The sequence below is a fragment of the Hyperolius riggenbachi genome, chromosome 12 (assembly GCF_040937935.1).
Source record: "Hyperolius riggenbachi isolate aHypRig1 chromosome 12, aHypRig1.pri, whole genome shotgun sequence".
In the NCBI taxonomy this organism is placed as follows: domain Eukaryota; kingdom Metazoa; phylum Chordata; class Amphibia; order Anura; family Hyperoliidae; genus Hyperolius; species Hyperolius riggenbachi.
Window position 1 is genome coordinate 241,354,466 of NC_090657.1, and position 20,188 is coordinate 241,374,653.

General features: G+C 46.9%; 1 protein-coding gene across 1 annotated transcript in view; it reads left to right on the forward strand.

The window, feature by feature from the left end:
• OGFOD3 (2-oxoglutarate and iron dependent oxygenase domain containing 3) overlaps positions 1-20,188 on the forward strand; it is a 311,061-nt gene that overhangs the window by 217,663 nt on the left and 73,210 nt on the right. Inside the window, exon 8 of the mRNA XM_068263593.1 lies at positions 15,600-15,723. Within this exon, the coding sequence (XP_068119694.1) occupies positions 15,600-15,723 (124 nt within the window). The remainder of the gene's footprint in view (positions 1-15,599; positions 15,724-20,188) is intronic.

Sequence of the window (20,188 nt, forward strand, 5' to 3'; positions counted from 1 at the left end):
GCAAGGCAAGGCCATGCCTGGCTACAAATCCAGTGGCTGTATGGTGTAATGGTTAAGGGCTCTGCCTCTGACACAGGAGACCAGGGTTTGAATCTCGGCTCTGTCTGTTCAGTAAGCCAGCACCTATTCAGTAGGAGACCTTAGGCAAGTCTTCCTAACACTGCTACTGCCTATAGAGCGTGCCCTAGTTGCTGCAGCACTGGTGCTTTGAGTCCGACCAGGAGAAAAGTGTGATAAAATGTTATTTGTCTTGTCTAATTTTTCTCTTGGATTGAGCATAAATGGTAAATGCTAGGCCAGCTTCAGTTAGTACTGATGTGGTACAGCAGTTAAGGTACTTGCCCACCACACAGTGAGACCTGGGTTCAATACCCAGCCAATGTGAGTTGGCTCTTATGCTACAAATCCTTAAGGGAACCTAAACTTTGAGTCCCTAAGGAGAAAAGCGCTATATAAATATTATTGTTATTGTTAAACTGAGAAGGATATGGATTTTTTCTTTTAAAATCATACCAGTTGCCTGAATCGCCTGCTGATCCTGTGTCTCTAATACTTTTAGCCACAGCCCCTGAACAAGCATGCAGATCAGGTGCTCTGACTGAAGTCAGACTGGATTAGCTGCATGCTTGTTTCAGGGTGTGATTCAGCCACTAGTGCAGTCACAGAGATCAGCTGGACTGCCAGGCAACTGGTATTGTTTAACAGGAAACATCCATATCACTCTGTTAAGGTTCCCTTTAAGCAACCTAATGTTTCTCTTGGATTGAGCATACATGGTAAATGCTAGGCCAGCTTCAGTTAGTACTGTTGTGGTACAGCGGTTAAGGTACTTGCCCACCACACAGTGAGACCTGGGTTCAATTCTCAGCCATGGTATGTGAGCTGGCTTTTGAAATAATATAATTCTCTGGCAGATGAGACCCTCCTCCCTCCGGGAGGAGGGAATAGGTAGGAGGGAAGGAAGGCCTGAGGCCTAAAATTGAACCTAAAATAGGGGTTTATGTGAAATCTAGATTTTTGCCTGGGACTTTTGATGTGTATTTCACTCAATCATGTCTGCCTCCAGGTATTAGAGCCCTCGATACATGTTTTCTATCATTTTTACAGCCGTCAGAATTTTTTCTATTTTTCAAAGCTAGCCTCCCCATTGAAGTCTATTGCGGTTCGCAAACTCTTTTGCGAACCGAACCTTTCGCGGAGGTTCGCGAACCAAAAAAGGAGGTTCGCAACATCACTAATGAGTACAAGGAAATGCTTAGTCAGTCACTGGATGGAGCATGGAGATTAGGCAAGATAGGTTCACTGAAATGCATAGCATGGGTGCACAGTAATAGAGGTGCATGATCAGGTAGGACACAAGAGGAGGAGGACCCTGCCCAAAGGCTTACAATCTAGAGGGAGAGGTAAAGACACAAAAGGTAGAGGACCAGAGACTAGAAACTAGAAGAATACTGCATTGTTGTTCTCCTTGTTTACATTTTTTTCAATTGCATATAGTGCACTTATTTGCCGTGTCTGGAGCACATTGCTGCTAATAGTTGTCACATCCTTATTGCCAGAGAGGTCCATGTTGCTTGCCCACCACCCAAATCCAGGGAGGAGAGGCTGAGAACTGTTTGAGGCGCTTATTCGGCCCGTTACACGGGTATTCAGCCCACCGCTTTGCTCCTATTCATGGTTTATTTTCGTATACATTCACTTATCGTCCTGATTGCTTTGAGAATTTGCTTTCTTCAGTCTCAGGATTACCGGCTCTATAAGGAACAGAAGGACTAACTTCTGCTGTACGAGGTTGGTCAAGGGTTACCCTTTCTATAAGTGGCCTTTTGTTCCTGACACTTGCTGCAGCGGTGAGCTTGGGCCCCACTTGAAAGAGAATAAAGCTGCACTTAATACCCTACAAATGAAAAGCAAATTGCTTTTGCAGCAATCATTGCTTGGCGACCCATAAGGTAATAAGATCGATGGCTGCTGACCCTGGCTTCTGGGATGGATGCCATTATGTATGGAGGCTGAAGATCCAGACTTGTGGATTGAAGCCGCTGATGTCCGTACATCATGCTGAAGATGTATCTCTGACAGCACAGGGTCACTTTATAACCTTCTGACCTCCTAATTGCTCTGTTGTCTGATAAAGACTTCTATGACTTCACTTCCCTGTAAAATAGATGCTCCAGGTCTTGTGGATGTTTCACCTTGGAGGTCAGGGGGAACCTTCCTTTCCGAAGGTTCCTGTCTATTGTGCTGCGGTTCTTACTACCTTATCAAGGAAGTCTAGCCTAATGTTTTTATGTTGTTGTTTATTTCTGATGTAACTATTCTGGACTGAATGGGGAATGTCTAGTCAAACTTAGGCCCGGTGCACACCAAAACACGCTAGCAGATCCGCAAAATGCTAGCAGATTTTGAAACGCTTTTCAGCGTTCTCCCCAGAATTTTTTTCCAGCCGGGTGGCATGAAAAAGTAGCCGGGTGGGGTGAGATGAAAATGCAGGGCAACTCTGCTTACAGCATAGGAAGAGGTGAGCCGATGACAGCCAGGTGGTCACAAAATCTAGCCGGGTGGAGCGCCCGGCTAAAAGAGCCTGGGGAGAACACTGGCTTTTTCTTATTTTTCTGTAGCGTTTCACCTAGCATTTTGCGGTTTTGTGTAGCGGTTTTGGTGTAGTAGATTTCATGTATTGTTACAGTAAAGCTGTTACTGAGCAGCTACTGTAACAAAAACGCCTGCAAAACCGCCCTGAACTGCCGTTTTTCAGAGCAGTTTGCGGTTTTTCTATACTTAACATTGAGACAGAAACGCATCCGCAATCCAAAAAATGCCTCACCTCGGGAGTATGTGTTTCAGCAAAACGCCTCTCGCTCTGGTGTGAACCACCCCATTGAGATACATTGACCAAGCATATCCGCAGCCGCAAGCGACTGCAAAAACGCCAAAAAACCCGCTCGGTGTGCACCAGCCCTTAGTGAGTATTTTACTGTTCCTCTGAGTATTCCTGTAATATGTGGTCAGTAAACATCTAAACTGGATGCTACATCTTTTTGCAGCATTGGATTTTAGAATCTCTGTAGGGTACCAAACCTCAGTGATGTCTGTAGGGCACCAAACCTCAGTGATGTCTGTAGGACACCAAACCTTAGTGATGTCTATAGGACACCAAACCTCAGTGATGTCTGTAGGGTACCAAACCTCATAGGGTACCAAACCTCAGTGATGTCTGTAGGGCACCAAACCTCAGTGATGTCTGTAGGGCACCAAACCTCAGTGATGTCTGTAGGACACCAAACCTCAGTGATGTCTGTAGGACACCAAACCTCAGTGATGTCTGTAGGGCACCAAACCTCAGTGATGTCTGTAGGGCACCAAACCTCAGTGATGTCTGTAGGGCACCAACCCTCAGTGATGTCTGTAGGGCACCAAACCTCAGTGATGTCTGTAGGGCACCAACCCTCAGTGATGTCTGTAGGGCACCAAACCTCAGTGATGTCTGTAGGGCACCAAACCTCAGTGATGTCTGTAGGACACCAAACCTTAGTGATGTCTGTATTACACCAAACCTCAGTGATGTCTGTAGGACACCAAACCTCAGTGATGTCTGTAGGGCACCAAACCTCAGTGATGTCTGTAGGGCACCAAACCTCAGTGATGTCTGTAGGGCACCAAACCTCAGTGATGTCTGTAGGGCACCAAACCTCAGTGATGTCTGTAGGACACCAAACCTTAGTGATGTCTGTATTACACCAAACCTCAGTGATGTCTGTAGGGCACCAACCCTCAGTGATGTCTGTAGGGCACCAACCCTCAGTGATGTCTGTAGGGCACCAAACCTCAGTGATGTCTGTAGGGCACCAAACCTCAGTGATGTCTGTAGGACACCAAACCTTAGTGATGTCTGTATTACACCAAACCTCAGTGATGTCTGTAGGACACCAAACCTTAGTGATGTCTGTATTACACCAAACCTCAGTGATGTCTGTAGGGCACCAACCCTCAGTGATGTCTGTAGGGCACCAAACCTCAGTGATGTCTGTAGGGCACCAAACCTCAGTGATGTCTGTAGGGTATCAAACCCCGGTGATGTCTGTAGGGCACCAAACCTCAGTGATGTCTGTAGCGCCCCAAACCTCAGTGATGTTTGTAGGGCACCAAATCTCAGTGATGTCTGTAGGGCACCAAACCTTACTGATATCTGTAGGGCACCAAACCTCAGTGATATCTGTAGGGCACCAAACCTCAGTGATGTCAGTAGGGCACCAAACCTCAGTGATGTCAGTAGGGCACCAAACCTCAGTGATGTCAGTAGGGCACCAAACCTCAGTGATGTCTGTAGGGCACCAAACCTCAGTGATGTCTGTAGGGCACCAAACCTCAGTGATGTCTGTAGGGCACCAAACCTCAGTGATGTCTGTAGGGCACCAACCCTCAGTGATGTCTGTAGGGCACCAAACCTCAGTGATGTCTGTAGGGCACCAAACCCCAGTGATGTCTGTAGGGCACTAAACCTCAGTGATGTCTGTAGGGCACCAAACCTCAGTGATGTCTGTAGGGCACCAAACCTCAGTGTTGTCTGTAGGGCACCAAACCTCAGTGATGTCTGTAGGGCACCAAACCTCAGTGATGTCTGTAGGGCACCAAACCTTAGTGATGTCTGTAGGGCACCAAACCTTACTGATATCTGTAGGGCACCAAACCTCAGTGATATCTGTAGGGCACCAAACCTCAGTGATGTCAGTAGGGCACCAAACCTCAGTGATGTCTGTAGGGCACCAAACCTCAGTGATGTCTGTAGGACACCAAACCTCAGTGATGTCTGTTGGGCACCAAACCTCAGTGATGTCTGTAGGGCACCAAACCTCAGTGATGTCTGTAGGGCACCAAACCTCAGTGATGTCTGTAGGGCACCAAACCTCAGTGATGTCTGTAGGGCTCCAAACCTCAGTGATGTCTGTAGGACACCAAACCTCAGTGATGTCTGTAGGGTACCAAACCTTAGTGATGTCTTTAGGGCACCAAACCTCAGTGATGTCTGTAGGGCACCAAACCTCAGTGATATCTGTAGGGCACCAAACCTCGGTGATGTCTGTAGGGCACCAAACCTCGGTGATGTCTGTAGGGCACCAAACCTCAGTGATGTCTGTAGGACACCAAACCTCAGTGATGTCTGTAGGGCACCAAACCTCAGTGATGTCTGTAGGGCACCAAACCTCAGTGATGTCTGTAGGGCACCAAACCTCAGTGATGTCTGTAGGGCACCAAACCTCAGTGATGTCTGTAGGGCACCAAACCTCAGTGATGTCTGTAGGGCACAAAACCTTAGTGATGTCTGTAGGGCACCAAACCTCAGTGATGTCTGTAGGGCACCAAACCTCAGTGATGTCTGTATTGTACCAAACCTCAGTGATGTCTGTAGGACACCAGACCTTAGTGATGCCTGTAGGGCACCAGACCTTAGTGATGTCTGTAGGGCACCAGACCTTAGTGATGCCTGTAGGGCACCAGACCTTAGTGATGTCTGTAGGGCACCAAACCTCAGTGATGCCTGTAGGGCACCAGACCTTAGTGATGTCTGTAGGGCACCAAACTTCAGTGATGTCTGTAGGGCACCAAACCTCCGTGATGCCTGTAGTGCACCAGACCTTAGTGATGTCTGTAGGGCACCAAACCGCAGTGATGTCTGTAGGACACCAGACCTTAGTGATGTCTGTAGGGCACCAAACCTCAGTGATGTCTGTAGGGCACCAAACCTCAGTGATGTCTGTAGGTCCCAAACCTTAGTGATGTCTGTAGGGTACCAAACCTCAGTGATGTCTGTAGGGCACCAAACCTTAGTTATGTCTGTAGGGCACCAGACCTCAGTGATGTCTGTAGGGCACCAAACCTCAGTGATTTCTGTAGGGCACCAAACCTCAGTGATGTCTGTAGGGCACCAAACCTCAGTGAAGTCTGTATGGCACCAAACCTCAGTGATGTCTGTAGGGCACCAAACCTCAGTGATGTCTGTTGTGCCCAAACCTTAGTGATATCTGTAGGGCACCAAACCTCAGTGATGTCTGTAGGGTACCAAACCTCAGTGATGTCTGTAGGACACCAAACCTCAGTGATGTCTGTAGAGCACCAAATCTTAGTGATCTCTGTAGGACCCAAACCTTAGTGATGTCTGTAGGGCACCAAACCTCAGTGACGTCTGTAGGGCACCAAACTTCAGTGATGTCTGTAGGGCACCAAACCTCAGTGATGTCTGTAGGGCACCAAACTTCAGTGATGTCTGTAGGGCACCAAACCTTAGTGATGTCTGTAGGACACCAAACCTTAGTGATGTCTGTAGGGCACCAAACCTCAGTGATGTCTGTAGGGCACCAAACCTCAGTGATGTCTGTTGAGCACCAAACCTCAGTGATGTCTGTAGGATACCAAACCTCAGTGATGTCTGTAGGGTACCAAACCTTAGTGATGTCTGTAGGGCACCAAACCTCAGTGATGTCTGTAGGGCACCAAACCTCAGTGATGTCTGTAGGGCACCAAACCTCAGTGATGTCTGTAGGATACCAAACCTCAGTGATGTCTGTAGGGCACCAAACCTCAGTGATGTCTGTAGGGCACCAAACCTCAGTGATGTCTGTAGGGCACCAAACCTCAGTGGTGTCTGTAGGGCACCAAACCTCAGTGATATCTGTAGGGCACAAAACCTCAGTGATGTCTGTAGGGTACCAAACCTCAGTGATGTCTGTAGGACACCAAACCTCAGTGATGTCTGTAGGGCACAAAACCTCAGTGATGTCTGTAGAGCACCAAACTTCAGTGATGTCTGTAGGGCACCAAACCTCAGTGATGTCTGTAGGGCACCAAACCTCAGTGACGTCTGTAGGGCACCAAACTTCAGTGATGTCTGTAGGGCACCAAACCTCAGTGATGTCTGTAGGGCACCAAACTTCAGTGATGTCTGTAGGGCACCAAACCTTAGTGATGTCTGTAGGACACCAAACCTTAGTGATGTCTGTAGGGCACCAAACCTCAGTGATGTCTGTAGGGCACCAAACCTCAGTGATGTCTGTTGAGCACCAAACCTCAGTGATGTCTGTAGGATACCAAACCTCAGTGATGTCTGTAGGGTACCAAACCTTAGTGATGTCTGTAGGGCACCAAACCTCAGTGATGTCTGTAGGGCACCAAACTTCAGTGATGTCTGTAGGGCACCAAACCTTAGTGATGTCTGTAGGACACCAAACCTTAGTGATGTCTGTAGGGCACCAAACCTCAGTGATGTCTGTAGGGCACCAAACCTCAGTGATGTCTGTTGAGCACCAAACCTCAGTGATGTCTGTAGGATACCAAACCTCAGTGATGTCTGTAGGGTACCAAACCTTAGTGATGTCTGTAGGGCACCAAACCTCAGTGATGTCTGTAGGGCACCAAACCTCAGTGATGTCTGTAGGGCACCAAACCTCAGTGATGTCTGTAGGATACCAAACCTCAGTGATGTCTGTAGGGCACCAAACCTCAGTGATGTCTGTAGGGCACCAAACCTCAGTGATGTCTGTAGGGCACCAAACCTCAGTGGTGTCTGTAGGGCACCAAACCTCAGTGATATCTGTAGGGCACAAAACCTCAGTGATGTCTGTAGGGTACCAAACCTCAGTGATGTCTGTAGGACACCAAACCTCAGTGATGTCTGTAGGGCACAAAACCTCAGTGATGTCTGTAGAGCACCAAACTTCAGTGATGTCTGTAGGGCACCAAACCTCAGTGATGTCTGTAGGGCACCAAACCTCAGTGACGTCTGTAGGGCACCAAACTTCAGTGATGTCTGTAGGGCACCAAACCTCAGTGATGTCTGTAGGGCACCAAACTTCAGTGATGTCTGTAGGGCACCAAACCTTAGTGATGTCTGTAGGACACCAAACCTTAGTGATGTCTGTAGGGCACCAAACCTCAGTGATGTCTGTAGGGCACCAAACCTCAGTGATGTCTGTTGAGCACCAAACCTCAGTGATGTCTGTAGGATACCAAACCTCAGTGATGTCTGTAGGGTACCAAACCTTAGTGATGTCTGTAGGGCACCAAACCTCAGTGATGTCTGTAGGGCACCAAACCTCAGTGATGTCTGTAGGGCACCAAACCTCAGTGATGTCTGTAGGATACCAAACCTCAGTGATGTCTGTAGGGCACCAAACCTCAGTGATGTCTGTAGGGCACCAAACCTCAGTGATGTCTGTAGGGCACCAAACCTCAGTGATGTCTGTAGGACACCAGACCTTAGTGATATCTGTAGGGCACCAAACCTCAGTGATGTCTGTAGGGCACCAAACCTCAGTGATGTCTGTAGGGCCCAAACCTCAGTGATGTCTGTAGGGCACCAAATCTTAGTTATATCTGTAGGGCACCAAACCTCAGTAATGTCTGTAGGACACCAAACCTCAGTGATGTCTGTAGGGCACCAAACCTCAGTAATGTCAGTAGGGCACCAAATCTTAGTGATGTCTGTAGGACACCAAACCTCAGTGATGTCTGTAGGGCACCAAATCTTAGTGATGTCTGTAGGACCCAAACCTCAGTGATGTCTGTAGGGCACCAAACCTCAGTGATGTCTGTAGGGCCCAAACCTCAGTGATGTCTGTAGGGCACCAAACCTTAGTTATATCTGTAGGGCACCAAACCTCAGTGATGTCTGTAGGGCACCAAATCTTAGTGATGTCTGTAGGACCCAAACCTCAGTGATGTCTGTAGGGCACCAAACCTCAGTGATGTCTGTAGGGCACAAAGCCTTAGTGATGTTTTTTGGACATCTGAGTTCTATTTTAAATTTGCCCACAAGGGTTAAACTTATGAATTTATTTCCTCTCCCTTCAGACCTGACTTTGTTTCATCAAGTTTGTTTGCTGGTGCGGAATCCATTTATTCACACATTGAACAATACATTCTCTCTGCTTTGCAGAGGCCTCCGCTGTGATATCCCAGACTTCTCATTAGCCGGATTCTCCAATATCCAAGGGAAAGACGAGCTAGTTAGAGATAATGTGTTATTGTGTACCTCTGGCTATGAGGCTGGAGGATGGCAGCTTCCAGGCTAGAAACAGCATAACAAGCTAAAGCCTCTGGCCGATTGCTGCTTCCATCAGACACAAAGTACAGCCGCCAGTAGGAAGATCACAGCATGGATGATCGGAAATTGGCCAAAGATTGTCTGAAGAAAGACCTTGCAGGGTCCAGGGGCTTTAGATGCTGCCATATTTTTTTCCTTTTAACCACTTAATGACAAGCAGGTGTATTAAAACGTCCTGCTAGAGCCTCGTAACGGCTCTGGGACATTTTTATAAGCCACACAGCGCTGCTGCGGCTGTGCATGTGCGCGCGTGCACGCTCCCGCGCGTGCAAATGCATTCCAGTGCGCGTGCACGTGAGATCAGTGGGAAAAAAATACACCAAAAAAAAAAATACACCTTTAATTTCAAATGATATATTGTCACCATACTTTGTACTAGGAGCATAATTAAAATATTGTGATAACCAGGACAAATAGGCAGATAAAATGTGTGGGTTTTATGCACAGTAGCAGTGTTTATATTAAACCTATAGGGGATGAAATTGGAGAAATATTTTTTTCCTTGTTTTTCCCTTTAAAATGCATAAGAAATAAAGTAATTACTGAAAACAAATATCAACCCCAAAAAGCCCAATTGGTGGTGAAAAAACAAGATATAGATCATTTCATTGTGATAAGTAGTGATTAAGCTATTGGCAAATGAAAGGGATGTGCACTGAAAGGTTAAAATCGCTCTTGTCTGTTATGGTAAAAACTCTTTTGGGGTGAAGTGGCTAAACCATACCAGTTGCCTTGCAGCCCTGCTGATCTGTTTGACTGCAGTAGTGTTTGAATAACACCAGAAACAAGCATGCTGCTAATCTTGTCAGATCTGACAATAATGTCAGGAACATCTGATCTGCTGCATGCTTGTTCAGGGGCTAGGGCTACAAGTATTAGAGGCAGGTGATCAACAGGACAGCCAGGCTATTAGAGGCAGATGATCAACAGGACAGCCAGGCAATGTGCATTGTTTAAAAGGAAATAAATATGGTAACTTCCATATCCTTCTTGCTTCAGTTGTCCTTTAACTGCAAATTCTTCCACTGCCCCTCCCCCGCGCAACACTTATATTGCACCCACACGTCAGGTGTCCTCAAGGGTCTTAAAAAGGGTCATAAAAGTCCAGGCACCCTAACACCCCATCTGTTCTGCATAATAAGTGATGCTATCATTATCATGGAGATTTGCCGGGACGTGGTTGGACGTTAAAGAGGAACTTCAGCCTAAACATACTGTCATTAAGTTACATTAGTTATGTTAATTAAAATAGGTAATATAATCTCTTACTCACCCTATTTAAAAAGAACAGGCAAATGTTTTTGATTTCATGAAGGCAGCCATCTTTTTGGTTGAAAGGAGCTGACAGGGAGCATGAGACACAGTTCCAACTCTCCTCTGTCCTGATCACCCCTCCCGGCTGCTAGGCAACGAGAACATCATCATCAGAAATCCCATCATGCTTTGCACAGCATCAGGGGAAAAATGCCTGTGCAGTTTTCTTTGATTGGGCGGAGCTTAGCTTCTGTGCAGCTAAAAATGAGGCTTGGGTAAGAAAAACAAAGTTATGATGCTGTGAAACTGTTAAAGAAACACCAAGCCTTTTCAGTGCTGCTGAGTAGATTTTTAGTCTGGAGGTTCACTTTAAGTTTACTATGCCCAAGTGTTTATTATATCAGAGTTCACTATAATGAGCTTATAGTTTATATGGCTTTTGGGTGACCATTTTATTGTTTAAAGGAGGCATTAAGATGATACAAATCCTGGGAACTGGATTTAAAGTTAGACGTTACACTTTACCTCGCAGCCTTGTTTTCTGCAGAATGACATTTAGAGGGAAAGGCTCCCCTAATTGGTCGTTATAAATATCTGTGGTGTAAATTGTGCATGATAAAATCGAGCTGAGGAACAGCATCTCCATTGTGCGTCTCCATTACAGACATCGAAGTGTCACGCAAAGTGCATCGTTATCGGTTAAAGACACTAATTAGCCATTGATTTCCGCGGCTGCCCGCTGGATAGAGAGTGGGCTCATTTGCTGAAGTGCTGACGTCCTTCCTTGGTGCGTGGGGCTGCCTGGGTCTCTCTCAATTAGCCTGCGAGGCCGCAGCAATCAAAGCGTTAACTTGCCCTCCACCTCGGAGGGGAGGGGTGGGGTCGCTTGTGACTTCTGACATCCTGCGTACAACCCAAACTCCCAGAAGGCTTTGCTTCTCCCTGACGCTTCCCTGACCTCAGTTGATGTGGACAGTATATCATTCCTCTATTTGGGGAGGGGTTTCAGAGCACATGATTTGCATGCGTGTTTAGGGTTTATGGGTAAAAATTGGAGGCAGAGGAGCAGCAGAACAGCCAGGCAATGTGCATTGTTTAAAAATTAAATACAAATGTCAGCCTCCATATTCCTCTCACTTCAGGTGTGTTTGGAGGCAGTGTCTAACGGTGCCCATTCATGATACAATTTGGATTTGTACAATTTTGTACCAACTCTGGTGCTTTTAGTCCGCCAGGAGAAAAGCACCATATTAGGCCTCTTGCACACTGCATGCATTCCGATTCCGCTTTTTAATCGGTTTTTACATCCGATTCAGATTTTTAATCTTTCCTGCATGCTGCGTTTTTTGATCCGTTCTTCTGTTGAATGTATTCAGAGAAAATCGGAATTGAAAATTGGAATCTGGAACGGAAAACGGATTTGCAGTGTGCAGGGAGCCTTAATGTTCTGTGTCTTGTCAAAAGATACAAAGGTTTTGCAGCTTGTGAATGACCAAAAAATCCTAATAATGGCCTGTTTGTCAGCACTTTATAGAATTCCTTTTAGTCATCTTCTGTATAAAGGGTATCAGGCATTACAGTATTTACATAGTTATTTGGGTTGAAAAAAGACATACGTCCATTGAGTTCAACCAGAAAATAAAGTACAACACCAGCCTGCTCCCTCACATATCCCTGCTGATCCAGAGGAAGGTACAACACCAGCCTGCTCCCTCACATATCCCTGCTGATCCAGAGGAAGGTACAACACCAGCCTGCTCCCTCACATATCTCTGCTGATCCAGAGGAAGGTACAACACCAGCCTGCTCCCTCACATATCCCTGCTGATCCAGAGGAAGGTACAACACCAGCCTGCTCCCTCACATATCCCTGCTGATCCAGAGGAAGGCACAACACCAGCCTGCACCCTCACATATCCCTGCTGATCCAGAGGAAGGCACAACACCAGTCTGCCCCCTCACATATCCCTGCTGATCCAGAGGAAGGTACAACACCAGCCTGCTCCCTCACATATCCCTGCTGATCCAGAGGAAGGCACAACACCAGCCTGCACCCTCACATATCTCTGCTGATCCAGAGGAAGGTACTACACCAGCCTGCACCCTCACATATCCCTGCTGATCCAGAGGAAGGCACAACACCAGCCTGCGCCCTCACATATCCCTGCTGATCCAGAGGAAGGCACAACACCAGCCTGCACCCTCACATATCCCTGCTGATCCAGAGGAAGGCACAACACCAGCCTGCACTCTCACATATCCCTGCTGATCCAGAGGAAGGCACAGCACCAGCCTGCACCCTCACATATCCCTGCTGATCCAGAGGAAGGTACAACACCAACCTGCATCCTCACATATTCCTGCTGATCCAGAGGAAGGCACAACACCAGCCTGCTCCCTCACATATCCCTGCTGATCCAGAGGAAGGTACAACACCAGCCTGCACCCTCACACATCCCTGTTGATCCAGAGGAAGGCACAACACCAGCCTGCACCCTCACATATCCCTGCTGATCCAGAGGAAGGTACAACACCAGCCTGCTCCCTCACATATCCCTGCTGATCCAGAGGAAGGTACAGCATCAGCCTGCTCCCTCACATATCCCTGCTGATCCAGAGGAAGGCACAACACCAGCCTGCACCCTCACATATCCCTGCTGATCCAGAGGAAGGCACAACACCAGCCTGCTCCCTCACATATCCCTGCTGATCCAGAGGAAGGCACAACACCAGCCTGCTCCCTCACATATCCCTGCTGATCCAGAGCAAGGCACAACACCAGCCTGCTCCCTCACATATCCCTGCTGATCCAGAGGAAGGCACAACACCAGCCTGCTCCTCACATATCCCTGCTGATACAGAGGAAGGCACAACACCAGCCTGCTCCCTCACATATCCCTGCTGATCCAGAGGAAGGTACAACACCAGCCTGCACCCTCACATATCCCTGCTGATCCAGAGGAAGACACAACACCAGCCTGCTCCCTCACATATCCCTGCTGATCCAGAGGAAGGCACAACACCAGCCTGCACCCTCACATATTCCTGCTGATCCAGAGGAAGGCACAACACCAGCCTGCTCCCTCACATATCCCTGCTGATCCAGAGGAAGGTACAACACCAGCCTGCTCCCTCACATATCCCTGCTGATCCAGAGGAAGGTACAACACCAGCCTGCACCCTCACATATCCCTGCTGATCCAGAGGAAGGCACAGCACCAGCCTGCTCCCTCACATATCCCTGCTGATCCAGAGAAAGGTACAACACCAGCCTGCTCCCTCACATATCCCTGCTGATCCAGAGGAAGGCACAACACCAGCCTGCACCCTCACATATCTCTGCTGATCCAGAGGAAGGTACTACACCAGCCTGCACCCTCACATATCCCTGCTGATCCAGAGGAAGGCACAACACCAGCCTGCACCATCACATATCCCTGCTGATCCAGAGGAAGGTACAGCACCAGCCTGCTCCCTCACATATCCCTGCTGACCCAGAGGAAGGCACAACACCAGCCTGCTCCTCACATATCCCTGCTGATCCAGAGGAAGGTACAACACCAGCCTGCACCGTCACATATCCCTGCTGATCCAGAGGAAGGTACAACACCAGCCTGCACCCTCACATATCCCTGCTGATCCAGAGGAAGGTACAACACCAACCTGCACCCTCACATATTCCTGCTGATCCAGAGGAAGGCACAGCACCAGCCTGCTCCCTCACATATCCCTGCTGATCCAGAGGAAGGTACAACACCAGCCTGCTCCCTCACATATCCCTGCTGATCCAGAGGAAGGCACAACACCAGCCTGCTCCCTCACATATCCCTGCTGATCCAGAGGAAGGCACAACACCAGCCTGCTCCCTCACATATCCCTGCTGATCCAGAGGAAGGCACAACACCAGCCTGCACCCTCATATATCCCTGCTGATCCAGAGGAAGGTACAACACCAGCCTGCTCCCTCACATATCCCTGCTGATCCAGAGGAAGACACAGCACCAGCCTGCTCCCTCACCTATCCCTGCTGATCCAGGGGAAGGCACAACACCAGCCTGCACCCTCACATATCCCTGCTGATCCAGAGGAAGGTACAACACCAGCCTGCACCCTCACATATCCCTGCTGATCCAGAGGAAGGTACAGCACCAGCCTGCTCCCTCATATATCCCTGCTGATCCAAAGGAAGGTACAACACCAGCCTGCACCCTCACATATCCCTGCTGATCCAGAGGAAGGTACAACACCAGCCTGCACCCTCACATATCCCTGCTGATCCAGAGGAAGGCACAACACCAGCCTGCACCCTCACATATCCCTGCTGATATAGAGGAAGGCACAGCACCAGCCTGCTCCCTCACATATCCCTGCTGATCCAGAGGAAGGCACAACACCAGCCTGCTTCCTCACATATCCCTGCTGATCCAGAGGAAGGTACAACTCCAGCCTGCTCCCTCACATATCCCTGCTGATCCAGAGGAAGGTGAAAACTCCTTACAAGGCATGGTCCAATTACCCCATAAGGGAAAGAAATTCCTTCCCGACTCCAGATGGCAATCAGATAAAATCCCTGGATCAACATCATTAGGCATTACCTAGTAATTGTAGCCATGGATGTCTTTCAACGCAAGGAAAGCATCTAAGCCCCCTTTAAATGCAGGTATAGAGTTCGCCATAACGACTTCCTGTGGCAATGCATTCCACATCTTAATCACTCTTACTGTAAAGAACCCTTTCCTAAATAAATGGCTAAAACGTTTTTCCTCCATGCGCAGATCATGTCCTTTGAGAAGGCCTAGGGACAAAAAGCTCATCCACCAAGCTATTATATTGCCCTCTGATATATTTATACATGTTAATTAGATCTCCTCTAAGGCGTCTTTTCTCTAGACTAAATAAACCCAGTTTATCTAACCTTTCTTGGTAAGTGAGACCTTCCATCCCACGTATCAATTTTGTTGCTCGTCTCTGCACCTGCTCTAAAACTGCAATATATATCCTGTAATGTGGTGCCCAGAACTGAATTCCATATTCCAGATGTGGCCTTACTAGAGAGTTAAACAGGGGCAATATTTTGCTGCAGTAACCACAGTCTTTCCATATCACCTGAAAAACATTTTGCTTATTTCTATTGGACTGATGAATGCTCTCTAGTCTACGAGTTTCTGCTGCTTCTCACAACTTTTTTTTGTGTGTTTTTAGTTTATTTTAGTAACAGGACTTCTCTGATCTTCTCTTTCCCCAGGTGACCTATGGGTCCTTTGACTACACCTCGTTACTCTATCTGTCCGATTACTCCCGGGACTTTGGCGGTGGTCGATTCATATTCATAGATGAGAAGGCGAATAGCACGGTGGAGCCGAGAACAGGTAATTCACAGAAGTCTTTGTGATCTGCACAGGAGGGAGGCTGTGACTAGTGTCGGTGTTTTGAATTTCAGCAAGGAACTTGTGGACAGTATCAGGGGACGTCACTTACTTGCTCTTCTCAGCGTGTTTCACACAACTTTGATGCTTCCTCCTTCCAAAGCCAAAGGAGGAAGTATCAGCGTGAAAGGACACGGCCATAAAGATCAAATAAGTAAATCCCCCCCACATTCGAACACCAACGCTAGTTGTAACAACCTGAGCCACATACCTGAAGCTGGAAAAGACAGCTTCACGTACGACTTACTGTACCACCCAGTGACCCTGGAGCTGGAACGTGGTCATCTGGAGGAGAAGGAGCAGGAGCACTAGTAGACCAACTGGCTTTATGTCTCGGCCTGAGACTGAACAGGTTTTGCCATCGCTTCCTCGAGTGTAGCTTAAAGGCAAAAATAGGTAAAGGTCGGCACCTGGACAGGTTCTAGGACAGACAAATGGTCTCCTGGAAAGGGTTTTATTGGGCAAAGATTGGCAACTGGACAGGTTCTCAGACAGACACGGGTTCTCTCCAGAAACGAACCGTGTATTCCCAGCATAAAAGTCGGCAACTGGACAGACAAAGGTTCTCCAGCAAAGTAGGTTCTCAAACAATAAGTATGAAACGCTGTGCTTAATATTATGTATTTAGAGTGTTCATACGGTGGTGCGCTTATCTTCAAGTTTACAACAAATTCATTAGCTCAAAGCGCACAGATGAAGTAGATGACACTACTGATAACAGTTCCCATGAAAATTGGAGACAGTATATCCTTTGGGCAGGTTTCTGTAGGTCCATCTGACAGGAATGTCTGAGAGCGCTGATGACCCAATCTGATAGGGTTACATCATAGCAGTGAGTGCTCCATCTTCTGGATGTGGTGGAGGTGGCTCCATAAGGCATACCTAACAGATGGACCTACAGAAACCTGTCCAAAACATCTACTGTCTCCAATTTTAATGGGAACTGTTATTAGTAGTGTCATCTACTTCATCTGTGCGCTTTGAGCTAATTAATTAAAAAGTAGGTTCTCCGGCAAAGGTCAGCAACAGGACAGGTTCTCAGGCAAAGGTCAGCAACAGGACAGGTTCTCAGGCAAAGGTCAGCAACAAGACAGGTTCTCAGGCAAAGGTCAGCAACAAGACAGGTTCTCAGGCAAAAGTCAGCAACAAGACAGGTTCTCAGGCAAAGGTCAGCAACAAGACAGGTTCTCAGGCAAAGGTCAGCAACAAGACAGGTTCTCAGGCAAAGGTCAGCAACAAGACAGGTTCTCAGACAGGCAAAAGTTCGTCAGCAAGGCAGGTCCTAATGCTAGGTACACACCAAACAATTTCCTGGCAGATTTACCTGTCAGATCGATTATTTCCAACATGTCCGATCTGAATTTTGATCATTTTTTTTATCGTTTTTGTATCAATTTTCATAGAACTGAACAAAAATCAATAAAAAAAAATTAAAAAAAAATTAATTGAAATTCAGATCGGACATATTGGAAATAATCAATCTCTAAGGTACATGTGCCAGAAAATTGTATGATGTGTACCTAGCATAAGACGGGTTGGCAACATAGTGGGTATTCACACAAAGCAATGGTCAGCAAGAGATCGGGCAGTCATACAGACCAGGATGAAAATAAGTCAGGAACAGGCAGGAGAACTCACACTCACTGAACTAGCCGCAATACGACAGCACTGGTGACTGCTTCTCCCCGAGGTTACGTAGCTGTTTGGGTGCGGAGTACCTGTACACACAATCATGCTCTTCCACAGCAACAGAATGCATCACTAGCGTCCATCATCGGACCCAAACTGTCATGTGCACATCGCGTCCCGATCCAGGTCACTTTGACTTTTTATCAGCTCTTTTAACTTGCCTTGTATTTATACAACTGAAACATCAGATTGGTCTTTAACTGGGAAAAAGTTGTTGGGGTTAACAGGGAGTTGGCTGTCCTGGCAAATCAAAATCAGATTCAGTTGCCGCACTCGGAATTTGTGGTACACATCAGCATTGGGCATAGTGCAAGTTTACATACAGTGAAGAAATGAACATAGAATACAGACATACAGGTAATAAGGCATAGGTAGTAGTCAATAATGCAGGTATGCCGGGGTTTAGCTGTGAATGAGGCTCGAGTTCGGAAGGAAGGACTGCTTGAGGGAAAAAAATTGTTCCTGTGCCTGGAGGTTTTTGTAGGGATGGTTCTGAAGCACGGCTTGAAGGTAGGAGGTCAAAGAAATGACTGCTGGGGTGGTGGGGATCGTGCATGATCCTGTTGGCCCTGGTACTCAACCTGGGTGTGTGGAGGAGGTCAAATGTGGTAGGGATGTCCCAATGATCCTTTCCGTAGAGTTGATCACCCTTTGGAGTTTGTACTTCCTGCTGGAGGTTGCGCCTGCATACCAGATGATAATAGAGGAGCAGAGGATAGACTCAGTGGTGGCAGTATAGAAGCTGGTCAGCTGCATCCCAAACTTCCTCCATTGTCTCTGGAAGAGCAACCTTTACTGGGCCTTCTTTTGGCATTTGGAGGCGCTCTTGCCTCATCTCAAGTCATTGGTGATAGTTGTACCCAGGAACCGAACGTTTGGTACTCAGATGATGGCTTCAGTGCCTTTGATGAAGACTGGTTTGAGCGGGAGAGGGTACTTTCTGAAGCCCACAGAGGATAAGTGGGTGTATGTGGAGTTTCTTTTATTTAGGTATTGTACTTTGATATTTGCCAATATATACATCGACCATTTGGAACTTCGGCTCCATGAAGACATTGGACGGAGCAAAAGTCTCAACTGAATTTTGATTGATGTACAGAAACAAAGCATTGATTGCTGAAGTCTGTTCTTTTATCAGTTTGGTGGGTGAGGCATGTAGGAGAAGTTGTCCATTTTTGCATGGCTCTGCTCTGCATCGTGTTGGACACAGCTAGCAATGTCCGCGTTCTGATTGATATTCCATTGGATTTCTGCCAAGGTCTGATGACATATTGAGGGGTGAAAGCCGATGTCCATGTAAAAGATTCATATCCGTCAGATACAGATTGTTTACCTGATGTGAAGGATATCGGATAGCCTATGATGGGCTTTAATGTAAGATTTCACTATTGTTATAAACGTACTCTTAACATTCATTAACCATTTCAGCCCGCGGGTATTTTTCACTTTGTGCATCAGAGCAATTTTCACCTTCCATTCATTTACCAATAACTTTATCACTAATTATCACAATGAATTGATCTACTGTATATCTTGTTTTTTCCGCCACCAATTAGGCTTTCTTTAGGTGGTACATTTTGCTAAGATTTATTTTTTTCTAAATGCATTTTCACAGGAATATTAAGAAAAAAATGGGAAAATAATCATTATTTCTCAGTTTTCGGCCATTATATCTTTAAAATAATACATGCTCCCATAATTAAAACCTATGTATTTTATTTGCCCATTCGTCCCGGTTATTACATCATTTAAATGATGTCCCTATCATAATGTATGGCGCCAATATTTTATTTGGAAATAAACTTTTTTCAGTTTTACGTCCATCACTATTAACAAGCTTATAATTTTAAAAAATGTTTGTAATATACCCTCTTCTCATGCATACTAAAAAAGTTCAGACCCTCCGGTAATTATTTTTTTTTTGTAATTTTTTTTCCCATTAACTTTTATTTGGGTGATTTTTGGTGTGGGAGGTAAACGGTTAATTTTAAATGTAATAATGTGGGTTTATTTTATTAAAAAATGTATGTAGATGTAGTTTTACTGTTTGGCCACAAGATGACAAATTTTCATTTTTTTATTTTTTTTAGCCCTGCAAGCGAAGTGCTCGCTTCCAGGAAGCATATGGAGGACGGGAAACGTTTTTGTTGCTCAGAATGACTGCGGCTTCTGATAAGAAGCCGTCGGTTTTTCTCTCATAGTTCCCATTCATTGATCTCCGGGCTAACGGGGGGCAGCGCGGGCGGGAGCGCGCAGGTGCATGCAACAGCACAGCATCAGCCGCCTGGACGTGACAACCACGTCCAGGCGGCAGGAATGGTTAAAGAGGCACCATAAGAACATAAAATGCAATGTAATATATTATTCAGGAAGCCCAATTTTACATGAATTGGTTTCAGCGTCAGAAATACTTCCTATATCTTTATACAGCAAAGTCCCTGTTATCTGGAACTCAGGCAACTGGAAGTCTCAACTAACCGGCAATGCCTGAGGGAATAACAGGGACTTTCGGTGGGTTTTGTGTTTTTTTTAAATACTTACTCAGCCTCCAGCGATGTCTGGCAGCCTTCCTGCAGCACCTAGCGGGCTCCTAGCGGCTTCCGGGAATCCATGCAAGTCGGCGTGTCATCTGACCCGATGCAGGTCAGGTGACACGCCGGCTTGTGTGCACGGGGGAAGCTGGAAGCCGCATGGAGCCCACTAGGTGCTGCAGGAAGGC